We start from the raw sequence: 13,414 nt of genomic DNA, 5'->3' as shown, positions 1-13,414 counted from the left end.
GGCCTGCGCTCTACGTCACCGCGCTCTGCGTACTCGTCACCGCGGCCTGCGGTCCGCGCGTCACCGCAGCTTGCGTATCCCTCGTTTCGCTTCTCCTCTCCCCTCCCCCCCTCCGCCACCACCATGCTTACACTCGCACACCTGCTCCAGCCTCCGCCGCGCCGATCCTCCTCCCCGCCCTGGGGTTGCCTTGGGAACGGTGGGAGTCAGGCTAAGCTCCTCAGCAACACCTTAATAAGCGCATTGGAGTCCCAGGGACCTCCAAAGCACCTAAACCCACAGGGAACCCCGCATCGCCAGGCTATTTGACTCCACGTTTATTGCCTGTTCTCCCAAAGCCGTGGTCCTTTTCCCACCAAAATCCCCAGTTCAAGTTCTGTCCCTTCCAGACTGATGTTCCTGTGGCTTTCTCTCCCTCCTCCCCTGACTTCCTTTAGGTCTCCGTCTCCTGGCTTCCCAGGCTCCCTTCAAGTCCAGCTAAAATCTTACCCTCTGCAGAAAGCATTTTCGGTTCTCATCTAATTCTTGTGCCTTTCCTCTTTTGATTATCTCCGAGTTATCTTGTATATAATTCGTTTGTACATTAGTTTCTTGTGTTGTCTCCCCCATCATGCTCCTTGAAAACTGGGACTGCCTTCTATCTTTTCTTTGTATTTCCAGCTCTTGCACAGTACCTGGCACAGAGGAGGTACTTCATTAAAAGTGTATTGGCTAAAAATGGTTGTGGCAGCCCTGTTTGTAGTGGCTAGAAGCTGGAAAATGAATGGATGCCCATCAATTGGAGAATGGTTGAGTAAAATGTGGTATATGAATGTTATGGAATATTATATTGTTCTGTAAGAAATGACCAGCAGGATGAATACAGAGAGGACTGGCGAGACTTACATGAACTGATGCTAAGTGAAACAATTGAACCAGGAGATCATTATACACTTCAATGATAATGTATGAGGATATATTCTGATGGAAGTAGATCGCTTCGATAAAGAGAATTAATTCAGATCAAAGATGGACAGAAGCAGCTACACCCAAAGAAAGAACACTGGGAAATGAATATAAATTGCTTGCATTTTTGTTTTTCTTCCCGGGTTATTTATATCTTCTGAATTCAATTCTCCCTGTGCAACAAGAAAACTGTTCGGTTCTGCACACATATATTGTATCTAGGATATACTGTAATCTATTCAACATGTAAAGGACTGCTTGCCATCTAGGGGAAGGGGTGGAGGGAGGGAGGGGAAAAATCGGAGCAGAAGTGAATGCAAGGGATAATGCTGTAAAAAAAAAAATTACCTTGGCATGGGCAATAAAAAGTTATTTTTTTTAAAAAAAAGTGTATTGGCTAACTCACTTTGAGTTTCAGCTAAAATCCCACCACCTATTAAAAACCTTTCTCAGTTCTCCTTAATCCTGATGCCTCCCATCAGAGATTATTGTGCCAGTTTCCTTTTATTGTTCTGCCTCAGTTTCTCTAAATTGTTTTGCCTCAATTCCCTTATTGTTCTGCCTCAATCCCCCTGGTTGCAACCCTCCTTTCCTGTTCATTAGGGCTGAGATAATTAGAGTTGTAGAGAACTGGCCACTCTGGCATTTCCAAAAGATAAAACTCCCATTGTCCTATCTCAGATACCTAATTGGCATCCTCTACTTCTATTTCTCCTGACTTCCTGTCTCTAGTTTGACTACTCTCTTAACTCCCAATTTGTAAGAATTTTTGGTCCTACCTCCAACCTGTCAGAACTGCATTGATGGTTCCTGCCTGGAAGTTCCCAGCTCAACAATATTGGGACTCCACATCTTGCCTTTGTCTCCCCAGATCTTAGAGCCATGTATAAATCATTAGAATCTCACATGTGATGCTCATGCTGAATGCTTTAAGACATCAGCCCTGGGACCAAAATGGATCCTTTGGTGCTAGAAAATATCTCCCTCTCAGAAACTCAAATACAATATTAAAAATTCTCTAATCTCTATATTGCCTCAGATTCTCCAGCATTACAAGATTATCTCCAATTTATCATATTTGCACATACTTCTTGTCTCTCCCTATAGAAAGTAAGCTCTTTAAGAGCAGAGATTGGTTTTTGCCTTGATTTGTACCCCCAGCGCTCATACTGTGAGGTGCGCTGTAGGCTTTAGCAAATGCTGTTGTGCTCTTGTCTTATTGCCCGAGTTCCTCCAAATCCAATGCCTTTCTCTCTGGCCAAATGAAGGAATGAATGAATACAAGCATTTATTAAGCATGTGCTATGTACTAGACACTATACTGAGAATCTGAGATACTATAAAAGGCAAAGTCCCTATCTTCATGGAGCTCATGGACTAATGTGGGAAGCACCATGCAAACAAGTGTATACAAACAAATAAGTTGAAAATAAGCCCAGAGGGAAGGCATTAACATGCATGGGGACCAGTAGACTTTTTGACTTAAAAAATGCTTTCTCTATGCGATTTATATTGATCCGACGATGATATTGGGGTATTTCTCTTCCTGTACTATTTTCAGCTATAGCTTTTTCTTCTGTATAATAGGAATAGTGACTTCTACCTTTGCCTATGTTGCTGGGTTTTTGTAAAGTTCAGTTGAATTTAGAAGTGGAAAGGCTTTTCTAAACTGTATTGTTATTATTTCTGTCTCCACCTGGGAGCCTCTGAAGGAAAAGAGAGAGCCTTGGGGCTAATGGTTTCTAGGGGCAGCATTCTTCTGAGTGAATATGGACCTGTTAAGTAGTTAGGAATTCTGAGTCCAGGGGAGGAAATTCCGTTGAGTTAAAGGCAAGAAAGTCTGCTCTCTTTTTACCACATGTGAGATGAGCATGTAATACAATAGATCCAAGGAATCCTCACTCCATTTTGGTTCCCTGACACAAAACCTCAGTCACATCATCCTAGTTACAACTTTGGGTATAAGAAGCAAGGAGTCTTCCACTCAGAGGACTTCCTAAAAGTGTGTGTGTGTGTGTGTGTGTGTGTGTGTGTGTGTGTGTGTGTGTAGATAAGAGAGAAGAATAAATCACATTACTGGGAGTCCTGCAACCCAAGAGGACAATCTCTCTCTCTTTTTTTTTTTTAATAATTACTTTATATTGACACTCATTTCTGTTCTGATTTTTTTTTCCCCTCCCTCCCTCCACCCCCTCCCCTAGATGGCAAGCAGTCCTTTATATGTTGGATATGTTGCAGTATATCCTAGATACAATATATGTTTGCAGAACCGAACAGTTCTCTTGTTGCATAGAGAGAATTGGATTCAGAAGGTATAAATAACCCCGGAAGAAAAACAAAAATGCAGATAGTTCACATTCGTTTCCCAGTGTTCTTTCTTTGGGTGTAGCTGCTTTTGTCCGTCATTTATCAATTGAAACTCAGGTCTCTTTGTCAAAGAAATCCACTTCCATCAAAATAAGGAGGACAATCTCTTAAGATTGGGCCATCCCCAATGTAAAAACCTTTCCAAGCATATAGTTGCCCAACCTGAGACATTTTCTGCTTAACCTTATTTCTCCAAACTAATCTACTTTGGAAACACCTGGCCAGTGCCTAAATGGTCTTTTCAGAAAAGCTCAAGCTACAGAAGAGATTAAGAATACTTGCAGAAAGAGTTCAATAAGAGGATAGGGTTGAAGGAAGGGGAATGGAGAGGTCAATGTGAGGAGAGAAACTAAGATGAGAAGCAATACAAAGACATTTTAACAATAAATTAATGGTGTGCATATGCTTCTCTATGGCTTATTACAATTGTTTCCTAATTAATTTCCCTATTTTAAGTTTTGCTTATAGTTTCCCTATATTTAATCCATTTTCCACTTAAATATTCAAAAAACTCAAGTGATCATTGATTCCAGTGAAATGGATGTTTCCTCTCATAATACAGCCTTGTAGATTATCCAGGTCTGCCCATTTTGTGGGACTCTTATACATTCTATTTATAAATTGCAACAGAGGGTGCACCCAATATTCAGGAAGCTTTATTCACTTTCTCCTAATATTTACAGGATATCAATTTTAGGTTGTTCCCTTCTCATCCTTAACATGTGACTAATACAACTTCTATTATTTCCCTAATAACATCTTGTATATTCTTTACTTCTTTGATATATTTGATTTAATGCTTCAAATTTTCTCATTTATTGTATATTGAAGACAACTCATATTTTCTGTGTGAAAATACTTTTTATATTTCAGAGACTATGTCTTATATGCATACAACAACAAATAGAATACTAGTATTTAAAAGGTGATCCTTTACTTCTAAAATAACTTTGGGGTGATATAAAGATCTTTATACTCTCCTAAAGACAATACATTTTACTCTTTTCTTTTTGTTTAATTCTGGGCCCAATTTATCAACTATTTGTACTATCTATCTTAGATATACTGATGGGCAAGTTCTACAGATTGTCTATCCAACTTTTTGTCTTTAACTGAGTGATATACATTCTTCCTCTGTTTGGTCTTTCCTGTATGAATTCTTAGGCCAAACTCTTTTGAGTGAGTACAGAAATCCTTTTTAAAAATTAGTATTTTACTTTTCCAAATACATGTAAAGATAGTTTTCTAAATTCATTTTTTGTAAGATTTTGTGTTCCAATTTTTTCTCCATCCCTTCCTTACTTCCCTCCTCCCCAAAACAACAAGCAATCTGATATAGATTAACTACGTGCAAAGTCTGGGAAAATTGGGACATTAATGCATTATTGGTGGAGTTGTGAAATGATACAATCATTTTTGAGAGCATTTTGGAACTATGCCCAAAGTGTTATAAAACTCTGCATACCCTTTGATCCAGCAGTGCCACTACTAGGTCTATATCCCCCAAAAAAGGTCATAAAAGAGGGGAAAAGATTCACATATGCAAAAATCTGCTTGAAGCAGCTTTTATTGTGGTGGCAAAGAATTGGAAAATGAGTGGATTCCCATTAATTGGAGAATGGCCAACTAAGTCATGGTATGTTAAAGTAGTGGAATATTATTGTTCAACCAAAAATGAACAGGTTGATTTTAGAAAGGCCTGGAAAGATTTATAACTGATGCTGAGTGAAATAAGCAGAACCAGGAAAACATTGTACACAGAAACAGAAGATTGTAATAATCAAATATAACAAACTTGGTTCTTCTCAGAAATTCAATGATCCTAGGAAGTTTCAGTAAACTTTAGATGGAAAATGCCATCAGCATCCAGAGATAGAAGTATGGAGACTAAAGGTAAATCAACACATGCTACATTCACTTTTTTTTCCTCTTTGCTTTTTCCTTTTTGTTCTGATTTTTCCCTCTAAAAATGATTCATAATGAAATATGTTTTAAAAAATGGATGTACATGTAAAATCTCCCTCAAAAGTTATTTTTACATGTTACTGGAGAAAATGTGAATTTTTGAAAAATTATGTGCAATCATTTTAAACATATTTCCATATGCTGTGCAAGAAAAATCAAACCAAAAGGGAAAAATTACAAGAAAGAAAACAAAAAAGGGTGAAAATAATATGCTTTGATCCATATTCAGTCTCCATAGTCTTCTCTTTGGATGGAGTTACCTTGAATTGTTGAGAAGAGCTTTCAGAAAAACATAGGAAGATTTGTATTAATTGATACAAAATGAAGTGAGCAAAACAGAACAGCAATATTGAATAATCATCAGCTATGAATGACGGATATTCTCAGCAATAAAATAATCCAAAACAATTCTGAAGGACTTATAATGATAAATACTATCCACCTCCAGAAAAGTACTGATAGTCTGAATATAGATTTAAGCATTTAAAAAAAATTTTTTATTATATTTGTTTTATTTATTTTATTTGTTTGGGGTCTGTGTTTTCTTTTGAACATCAATAATCGATAACATGACAGCACATGTATAATCTATATAAAATTCTTTGCCTTCTCAAGTGGAAGGAAATAATTTAGAATTCAAAAAAATTTTAGAAAAAAAATAGAATTCTTCCATGTAACAAAAAAAATTAATGCATGTTAAAATTGAATTAAATTGTGCAAATAAATTCTTTGAGGATCAATCCTTAAAGTAGTCTGTCACTAGAAGGTTTGGATCCATCCTCCCTTTCTCAATTCTCTAAGTACTTTGTGATAAAGGAGAATTTCACCTCTAACCTTTGCTCCCAGAGCAGGCAGCTAAAATTGAGTGCCTTCCAAAATTGGCTGATGGAACTTTAGTTCTTCCCAAACAAACCAAAACCCCACCCCCACCCCCAATCCCTGCTTTGTACTTTAGTTACTTATCAGTTGGAAACGTCTGACAGGTCCTAGTGTTGGTCTCCTTCTCAAGCCAGATGTGGCCACCATCTCCCCTTCAGCAAAGAATAATGCCAGCTGAACACACACCCTTTCATGTGGACCTTAGCATTTAAAACTCAAGTCTTCCAGTGGCTAAAGCCCTGAGCCCTAGATTTAAGGTATTTCTTCTGGAAGACCCCAGAAGACAATGGCTTCCACTCTGATCCTGGGTCTCCTGCTCCTGATTCCAGCTGCAGCAGGCACAGAATGGGGTGATAATCAATGTCCAGCATGTGGAATGCCCGGTTCAGATTTTGAGGGGCAACGGGAACTGCTGCTCAACTTGGCAAAGCAAAGTATCCTGGATAAATTGCACTTAACTCAGCGTCCAACATTGATCCACCCTGTGTCCAGAGCCACCCTGAGGACTGCACTCCGGCGCCTTCACAATCCCCAAGGAAGAATTCTGTCTGGTACCAGTTTAGGGGGTTCTGAGATTGGAGCTGAGGGACAGGAGTATGAGATCATCAGTTTTGCTGAGACAGGTATGGGAACTAGATATACAGCCTCTTCTAAAAAGTAATCCCTCTAACAATTCATCTTTCTCACCTCTTTCCCCAATCTTTTCCCTTTTCCTGTTAAGAACTTCTTATAATATAACCTACCTGCCACTCCCAAATTTGGCCAAAAAAAAAAAATTTGAGGTCCATACCCCAAACTCTCTTTACTTCATCTGGTCCCTCCTTACTCTGCCCACTCCATGCCCTAATTCCTGAGGCCCTAGACAGCCCTTAATCTACTACCTAGGACAATTTGAATCCAAAGAGAGCAGAGAACTCAATGATATGCTCTATAACTACCTGCTGTTGAAGGAGGGTACTGTTATCCCAGGCTGATCCTTAGGCTTGAGAATTGAGACCACAGTGAAATAAAAATAACTAGTTTTGGAGTTAAAAGACCTGGATGGAAATCCCAGCTCTGATACTTAGTCTCTATTTACCCTTGGGAAAAATCACTTAGAATTCTTGAATTCTAAATTTTTAAAATTAAGGAGTTTGACTCCATAATCTTTAAAGTTTTTTTACAGTTCTAAATCCTATGAATTCCTGTGGACTAGGTCCCTAATTCAGGGATGGGTTAGCCTACTCTGCAGCTTAATGAGCCACCACTATGCCTCATTATTAAATGGGTAGGTTTTAGAAGACTTTGGAATATAGAAATTGGGGAAAATGAAATAGATTTAAAAGGAAGCATATTTCTTTCTTTTTCAGAATCATTGTGTAGAATGTGGAGAAAGAAGAAAAATAATCCTAAAGAAAAAGGTAGCAGGAGCCAGGGGAAAGAGTTTTGGTTTGGAAAATCACAAGGATTATTAGTTGAGTCAAAGGACAATCCATTGGTAGCTCTGTTGTGATTATCATTCCTAGAAAATTAGTATAACCACCACCAGGCTGCAAGGCAGGTTGAGCTGTTGATCACCACTGAGCCAAAGGAATTGTCTGGCCTGTCTGGAAAACTCCTCCCCCATCCCTCTATATGTAAGGCTTACCAGAAAACCTCCCTTTCTGGGGCATGACTTTCCTTTGTAGGGAAGAAAAATTGCTACTCATCTATCTGTTTCTCCCTCACCTTACCTCTAAGACTACATTAACTTGAATTTACCAGAAATATCCTTTTAGTGATAGCTTCCTTCCTTTTATTCTAGGCACTCTTTAAGTCTAAAAAACAAAATAAATACATCTCTTTTAAATGTGTAGCTCTAAACTCTCAGCCAGTTTGTATTAGCAAATTCCCAGTTGAATTTACAAAAATCTCAATAATTACCATTGTTTTAGTACATTCAATGAGAAGCACATTTAAAAAAAAATCTAAATTGAATGTAATAGATAAGGAACAAACTAGTTTATACAAGTCTAGATAACTTAGAGAATAACTAGGAAAGGGATAAGCAGATTTCTCTAGGAGTAAAAGGGATAACCCACTCCCAGGATCAATCCTTTCCCCACTATCTATTATCTGGACACCTTTTCCTTTTAGCCATCACTTCCCTTCATGCTGATCCAATTATCCAGTAGTCCTCATGACTTATCTTTTAGTAATTGTTTCCCATGACTGTTTGCTCCTTTCCCAAGTTAGGCTCAAGGGTAAAATGTGAGCACCTTGATCCAACAGGTCAGTTCCTTTCTCTTTGGTTAAGGTTCTAGCATCAAGAACAGGAGTTGGAGATGGAACAAGGGGGAGATGGCAAGATATTTGTACTTTGTAAGCCCTAGCAGATAATTGGATAAGATGTGAATGGGTTGGGATCAATTGAATAGTTTCCATTCACTTAGCCTTCAGAATAGATCAGATCAAAATTGAGTTAGATTCCCCTAGGGTGGGAGCAGCATAATGAGGAACCTTGGTGATGGCATTTGTCATAAGAATGATATCTGTCCAATAAGGTGTTGGATAAAAGATCAGCTTGTTACAAGGTAATTTCTGTGTTAAATAATTTATTTGGACTAGATAAAATCAAAGATTTTTGGTTTGTTTTGGGGGGGGTCTTTTTTTTCCTTCAGAAAAAAATGAGGCACTAAATGAGTTCTCTATCCCCACAGAGAAAAGAATAAAAGCCTGAGCCTACAGCAGAAAGATTTGAGTTAGATCTCAGAAGGAAATATCTTATGATTATGGGATACCTGAGGACAAAAAGGATTTGTAGCATGAATGGAAGGGGAGACAGATAGATCAAGACTGTGGGAAAAAAGACTGGGAAGAAATGGGCTATTCTGAAATAGTTGACATTTATATAAAGCTTTAGAGTTTATAAAGCTCTTTACTATTACCTTATTTTGTCTTTACCTGGAATAAGTGAAGGAGGAAAACACATACACATACACACTCAAACATGGTCAGAAAGGAAGAATTGCTTCTTTAATGAGTCAACTGGACAACTCTGATGACTGTTGCTCCTTATGTCTGCAGGCTACTCTATTGCCAACAAGACGGTGTTGGATTTCCGACTCTCCCCAGATCAAATCAGAACTAGCTTGGAGGTCCTCCAAATCAGGTTGGGTTTCTTCTTGCAGATTCCTCCCAATGGCACATGGAGTATGCATGTGAAGGTCCTAGTACCTGGACTACAGGACACCAATCTCAATTTGACCAACCAGCAACAGCTAGAGGTGTATTCCAGTGGCTGGTACCAGTTCCTCCTGGGACCTGAAGCGCAGAATGCTTATAGTCAGGGACACTTAACCCTAGAATTGGAGCCCAAAGGCTGGGGCGCCCAGAGCCCAGTTGTCTTGGACAAGGATGCCCATCAGCCCTTTATCATAGCTCGGGTGAGAACTGGAGAAAAGCACCGACTCCATCGTCGAGGGATTGAGTGCCAAGATGGGTCTCAGATGTGTTGTCGACAAGAGTTCTTTGTCGACTTCCGGGAGATTGGCTGGCATGATTGGATCATTCAGCCTGAAGGTTATGCCATGAACTTCTGTACAGGGCAGTGCCCACTCCATGTGGCAGGTATGCCAGGAATTGCTGCCTCTTTCCACACTGCTGTGCTCAACTTGCTCAAGGCTAATGGGGCCCCAGGAACAGCAGGAGGAGGCTCCTGCTGTGTGCCTACTGCCCGCCGCCCTTTGTCCCTTCTCTACTATGACCGTGACAGCAACATTGTCAAGACTGACATCCCAGACATGGTGGTGGAGGCCTGTGGCTGCAGTTAATGTGTATAAAGGGGGAGGAGGACAAAGAGAAGAAGTCCTCACATATATTCCCTTCTCATCTCAGGCAGGTTGTTCACAAATTCCTGACACAACTCAAGATGGGGATTCATCTTTCCCAACAAAATTCTGGAAATCCTTTGACTTTCATCCTGGGTATTTTTATCAAGGCAATCAGTGGTACAGTGAGGGCATAAAGCACTGAGCCTGGAATCAGGAAGACAGAGTTCAAATCTGGCTTCAGAAATTTGCTATTTGTATGACTGGGCAAATTGCTTCATCTCTGTGGTTTCCCCAATTATAATATGGGAATAATAATAGTATTTACCTTGAAAGATTGTTGTGAGGATCAAATGACATAATATTTGTAAAAAGTGTTTAGCGTAATACCTGGAACATAAGGGCTTTAAAAATGCTTATTCTGTTCCCTTTCTTGTTCTCCCACATTCTCAGCCCTTGAGAGTCAACCCATCATCTTCTTCAGAAGACAGTTTAGAGCAAAGACTAACCTCTCCTCTTTCTCTCTCTTTCTCTGCTGAGACAATTGGGATTAAGAGACTTGCCCAGGATCACCCAGCAAGGAAGTATTGTCTGAGGTCGGATTTGAACTCAGGTCCTCCTGACTTCAGGGCAGGTGCTCTATCCACTGCCATCTAGTTGCCCCTAATCTGTCTTCAACTCACAGATATTATCTATTTCCAGAACTTTCATTTAAAGGACCTTCTTTCCTCATATACCCAGCCAAAAAGATCCTTTATATCCATCCAGTGGTTAGGTCTCCCTTGTATTAGTCTCCCTTACTAGAGGGTTATTCTATTCTTCAGTCTATCCTGAAGCAGGAGACTCCTGCATCTCCACCTCAGAGACTCCCTTCTTACCCTCTTCCAGACAGAGATCATTATCCTTCATAACTCACTGATTGCATAAGTATCTCAATAGACCACCCCTCCTCCTAAATGAGCTGACCCAGACCCTTCCCTCCTTTTTGAGGGTGGAAAGATAGGTACAGATGGGCCTGGATCTTGAAAAATATACTGCCTTGGAAATACATACCTACAGCTATCCCCACCTATTAGCAATATCTATCTATATCTACTTTCGATATCTAGATATATCCTATCTCCTAAAAATTCCTCCTAGTTAAGGTTCATCTCTTTTGCCGATCATATCTGTAGTTTCCTTCCTTTCCCTTTCTTCTTCTCTACCTCCCTACCAATTCTTGACACGCTTGATTTCCAACCTCTCTATGCCTCTTCTGCACCATATAAATCTTTTCTCTAAGGCAAAGCTATTTGTGCTTTCTATCATACACTGTACTTCAACAATCTTCTCGGGTCCTCCCTACTCTATTCAAACACCACTGATCTTGTTGCTGGATACCAATAAAAACAGAAACAATTAAAGTTTTGAAGCCCTATATTTGATATTTCACCTTGTCTTCTAAATTCATGTCCCTACAATGAATTATCTTTCCATTATCTGGAACACCATTGATCTGTGAGGAGTAAAGGTAAGAGAGAGGTGAGACTTCCTATTAGAAAGGCCCTAAAATAGAAATATCTAATAGACAGGTACCTGCTGTCTCCCCTTTCCTTTGTGATTTGTCCTAACATATTGAAGTCTGCAGGGCAATCAATTGCTTAGTCAATGGTTGGATGATAACCTATTGTGCATTCACATTCTGCTGGACATGGTGGTTGCCAAGATGTGGGCTGTAGACCCCTGGGGGATCATCCAACTATTGCAAGAGAACCATCTCATTAAATGACTCAGTATAATAGATAAGCAAAAATACCTTGTGAAAATAGAATAATTTGTCTCTACACGTATATATGACTACTTTTCAAATGTATGTAGCTGTTATTGTGATTAATAAAATAGAAGTTCATGTAAATGTGTTCCTAAATCATAATAGCTTTTTTTTATGTATTTTTTAAATCAGTAGATACTAATAAATAGTGCAAAATTCCTACCAGATTGGAGTGGAGGATCTGAGAAATGCTTCTGTATTAAAAAGGGGTCCTCATGATCAGAGACATTGGGAATCACTGGCCTACGGCATAAGCTTGGTTAGAAGCAAAGGGTCTGAGTTTCATACTCTCCTCCCTTAGCTACAGAACTGGAGACTTGCTAAGAGGCAGGAGCCAGGTGAACAGACTCCAGTGGGAAGAGGGAAAGGAAAAGGAGGTCTCACATGAAACACAAGTCAAGACATCGTCCCTGGGCTCTTGGAAACGAAGGACACACAAGGTGGATCCTTTTATCTGGTGACAATCCTCTCTGGACCCTTGCCCTTCTTTCCCCCCTGGCTCCTCCCCCTGGCTGGATAGCTCTGAACTAAGAGGTCGATATAGTCTGGTGCCCAAGGTCGAGTTTGCGCAAAGCTGGATGTTGCCATTTGGGGAATGAATTGTCTGTGTTTGCTTAGCCAACAATCACTTCCTGGGCAACTGGGGGTGGAGGGGAGGAATTGGAGGGAACCCCAGAAGAAAGAGAAAGGGGCCTTCTAAGGTGTGGTATGTTTGGGGAAATGAGAACTCAAGCTGGAATATCCAGGAAGCCCAGAGTCTTTGCCTACCTGAAAGTCCCCCTTGAGTTTTAATTTCTCTTCATCCTGCTATAGAACCTTCTCTTCCCTTTTTGGCTGGGCTCTTCACTGGGATGGGAACCATGGATTCTCCTCCTCTGCTCTTTACCTTCCTAACCCCAGGCTCTATACCTGCCTCCCCACCATCCAACAGCCTCATTTTTCCTAGTGGCTAGATTATAGTTCTCCTTTCCCCCTTCTCCCCAGCCTAACCCATCCCTGAGTTGATGAAGGGGCAGGCAGCAAGGCAGATGGCTGGGGTATTTATAAACCGGGAGCACTTCTTGGGAAAAGTGACTAAGATGCTGGGAAAGTATTTTTAACTGAGCTCTGACGTAAGTGTCAATGGGGAGGTAGGACCAGACCAGGCACAGGAGAGATGGGGCGGGCAGAGCTGGCAACTGGGGGCATTTCCTGGGGGTGGGGAGGGGATATGGGTCAGAGGCTACTTCCAGCTGCTTCTCATTACTCTGTCTGGCCCCTCTCCCGGCTTTGGGAACCAATATGTGCCCCTGGGCACCAACAAAGACAGATGTGACAGCCTCGGAGCAACATTGTGGCAAAGATAGGTCCCTGCTTCTTTTATCTCTACACAGAGCATTATGGGGGAGGAGTTAGGGAGAAAGATTCGTCTCACCCTTTTCTGTGCTCAGGAGGCTGAGCATTTGGATAACTAAGGAGGACCCAAAAAGTCTTCCACAAAATACTTCCTATTCTGTCTCTTTCCTCAGAGAAACCACTTCCTCAGGGGAAGCTGGTCATCTCTGGACCAGCTGTTGTCCAGTGGCCTTGTACTGCCACACGGTGGTGGCCAGGGGTATTGTGCTTACCCACCGAGCACGAGGAGGGTGGAGTAGGATTTATACCTCTGGCACGGTGACAG

At 40.7% G+C, this 13,414-nt stretch overlaps 1 protein-coding gene across 1 annotated transcript; it reads left to right on the top strand.

Moving 5' to 3' along the window:
• The first annotated feature begins 6,398 nt into the window (after positions 1 to 6,398).
• INHBC (inhibin subunit beta C) lies at positions 6,399 to 11,919 on the top strand. The gene is made up of 2 exons (XM_052000225.1): positions 6,399 to 6,779; positions 9,202 to 11,919. The coding sequence occupies exons 1-2, from the start codon at positions 6,443 to 6,445 to the stop codon at positions 9,945 to 9,947; spliced, it is 1,083 nt and encodes a 360-aa protein (XP_051856185.1). The 5' UTR covers positions 6,399 to 6,442; the 3' UTR covers positions 9,948 to 11,919.
• The last annotated feature ends 1,495 nt before the right edge of the window (positions 11,920 to 13,414 follow it).

This window comes from Antechinus flavipes, chromosome 5 (genome assembly GCF_016432865.1).
Source record: "Antechinus flavipes isolate AdamAnt ecotype Samford, QLD, Australia chromosome 5, AdamAnt_v2, whole genome shotgun sequence".
Lineage (NCBI taxonomy): Eukaryota > Metazoa > Chordata > Mammalia > Dasyuromorphia > Dasyuridae > Antechinus > Antechinus flavipes.
The sequence above is the reverse complement of the archived record's forward strand: the minus strand, read 5'-3'. Positions and strand labels throughout refer to the sequence as shown.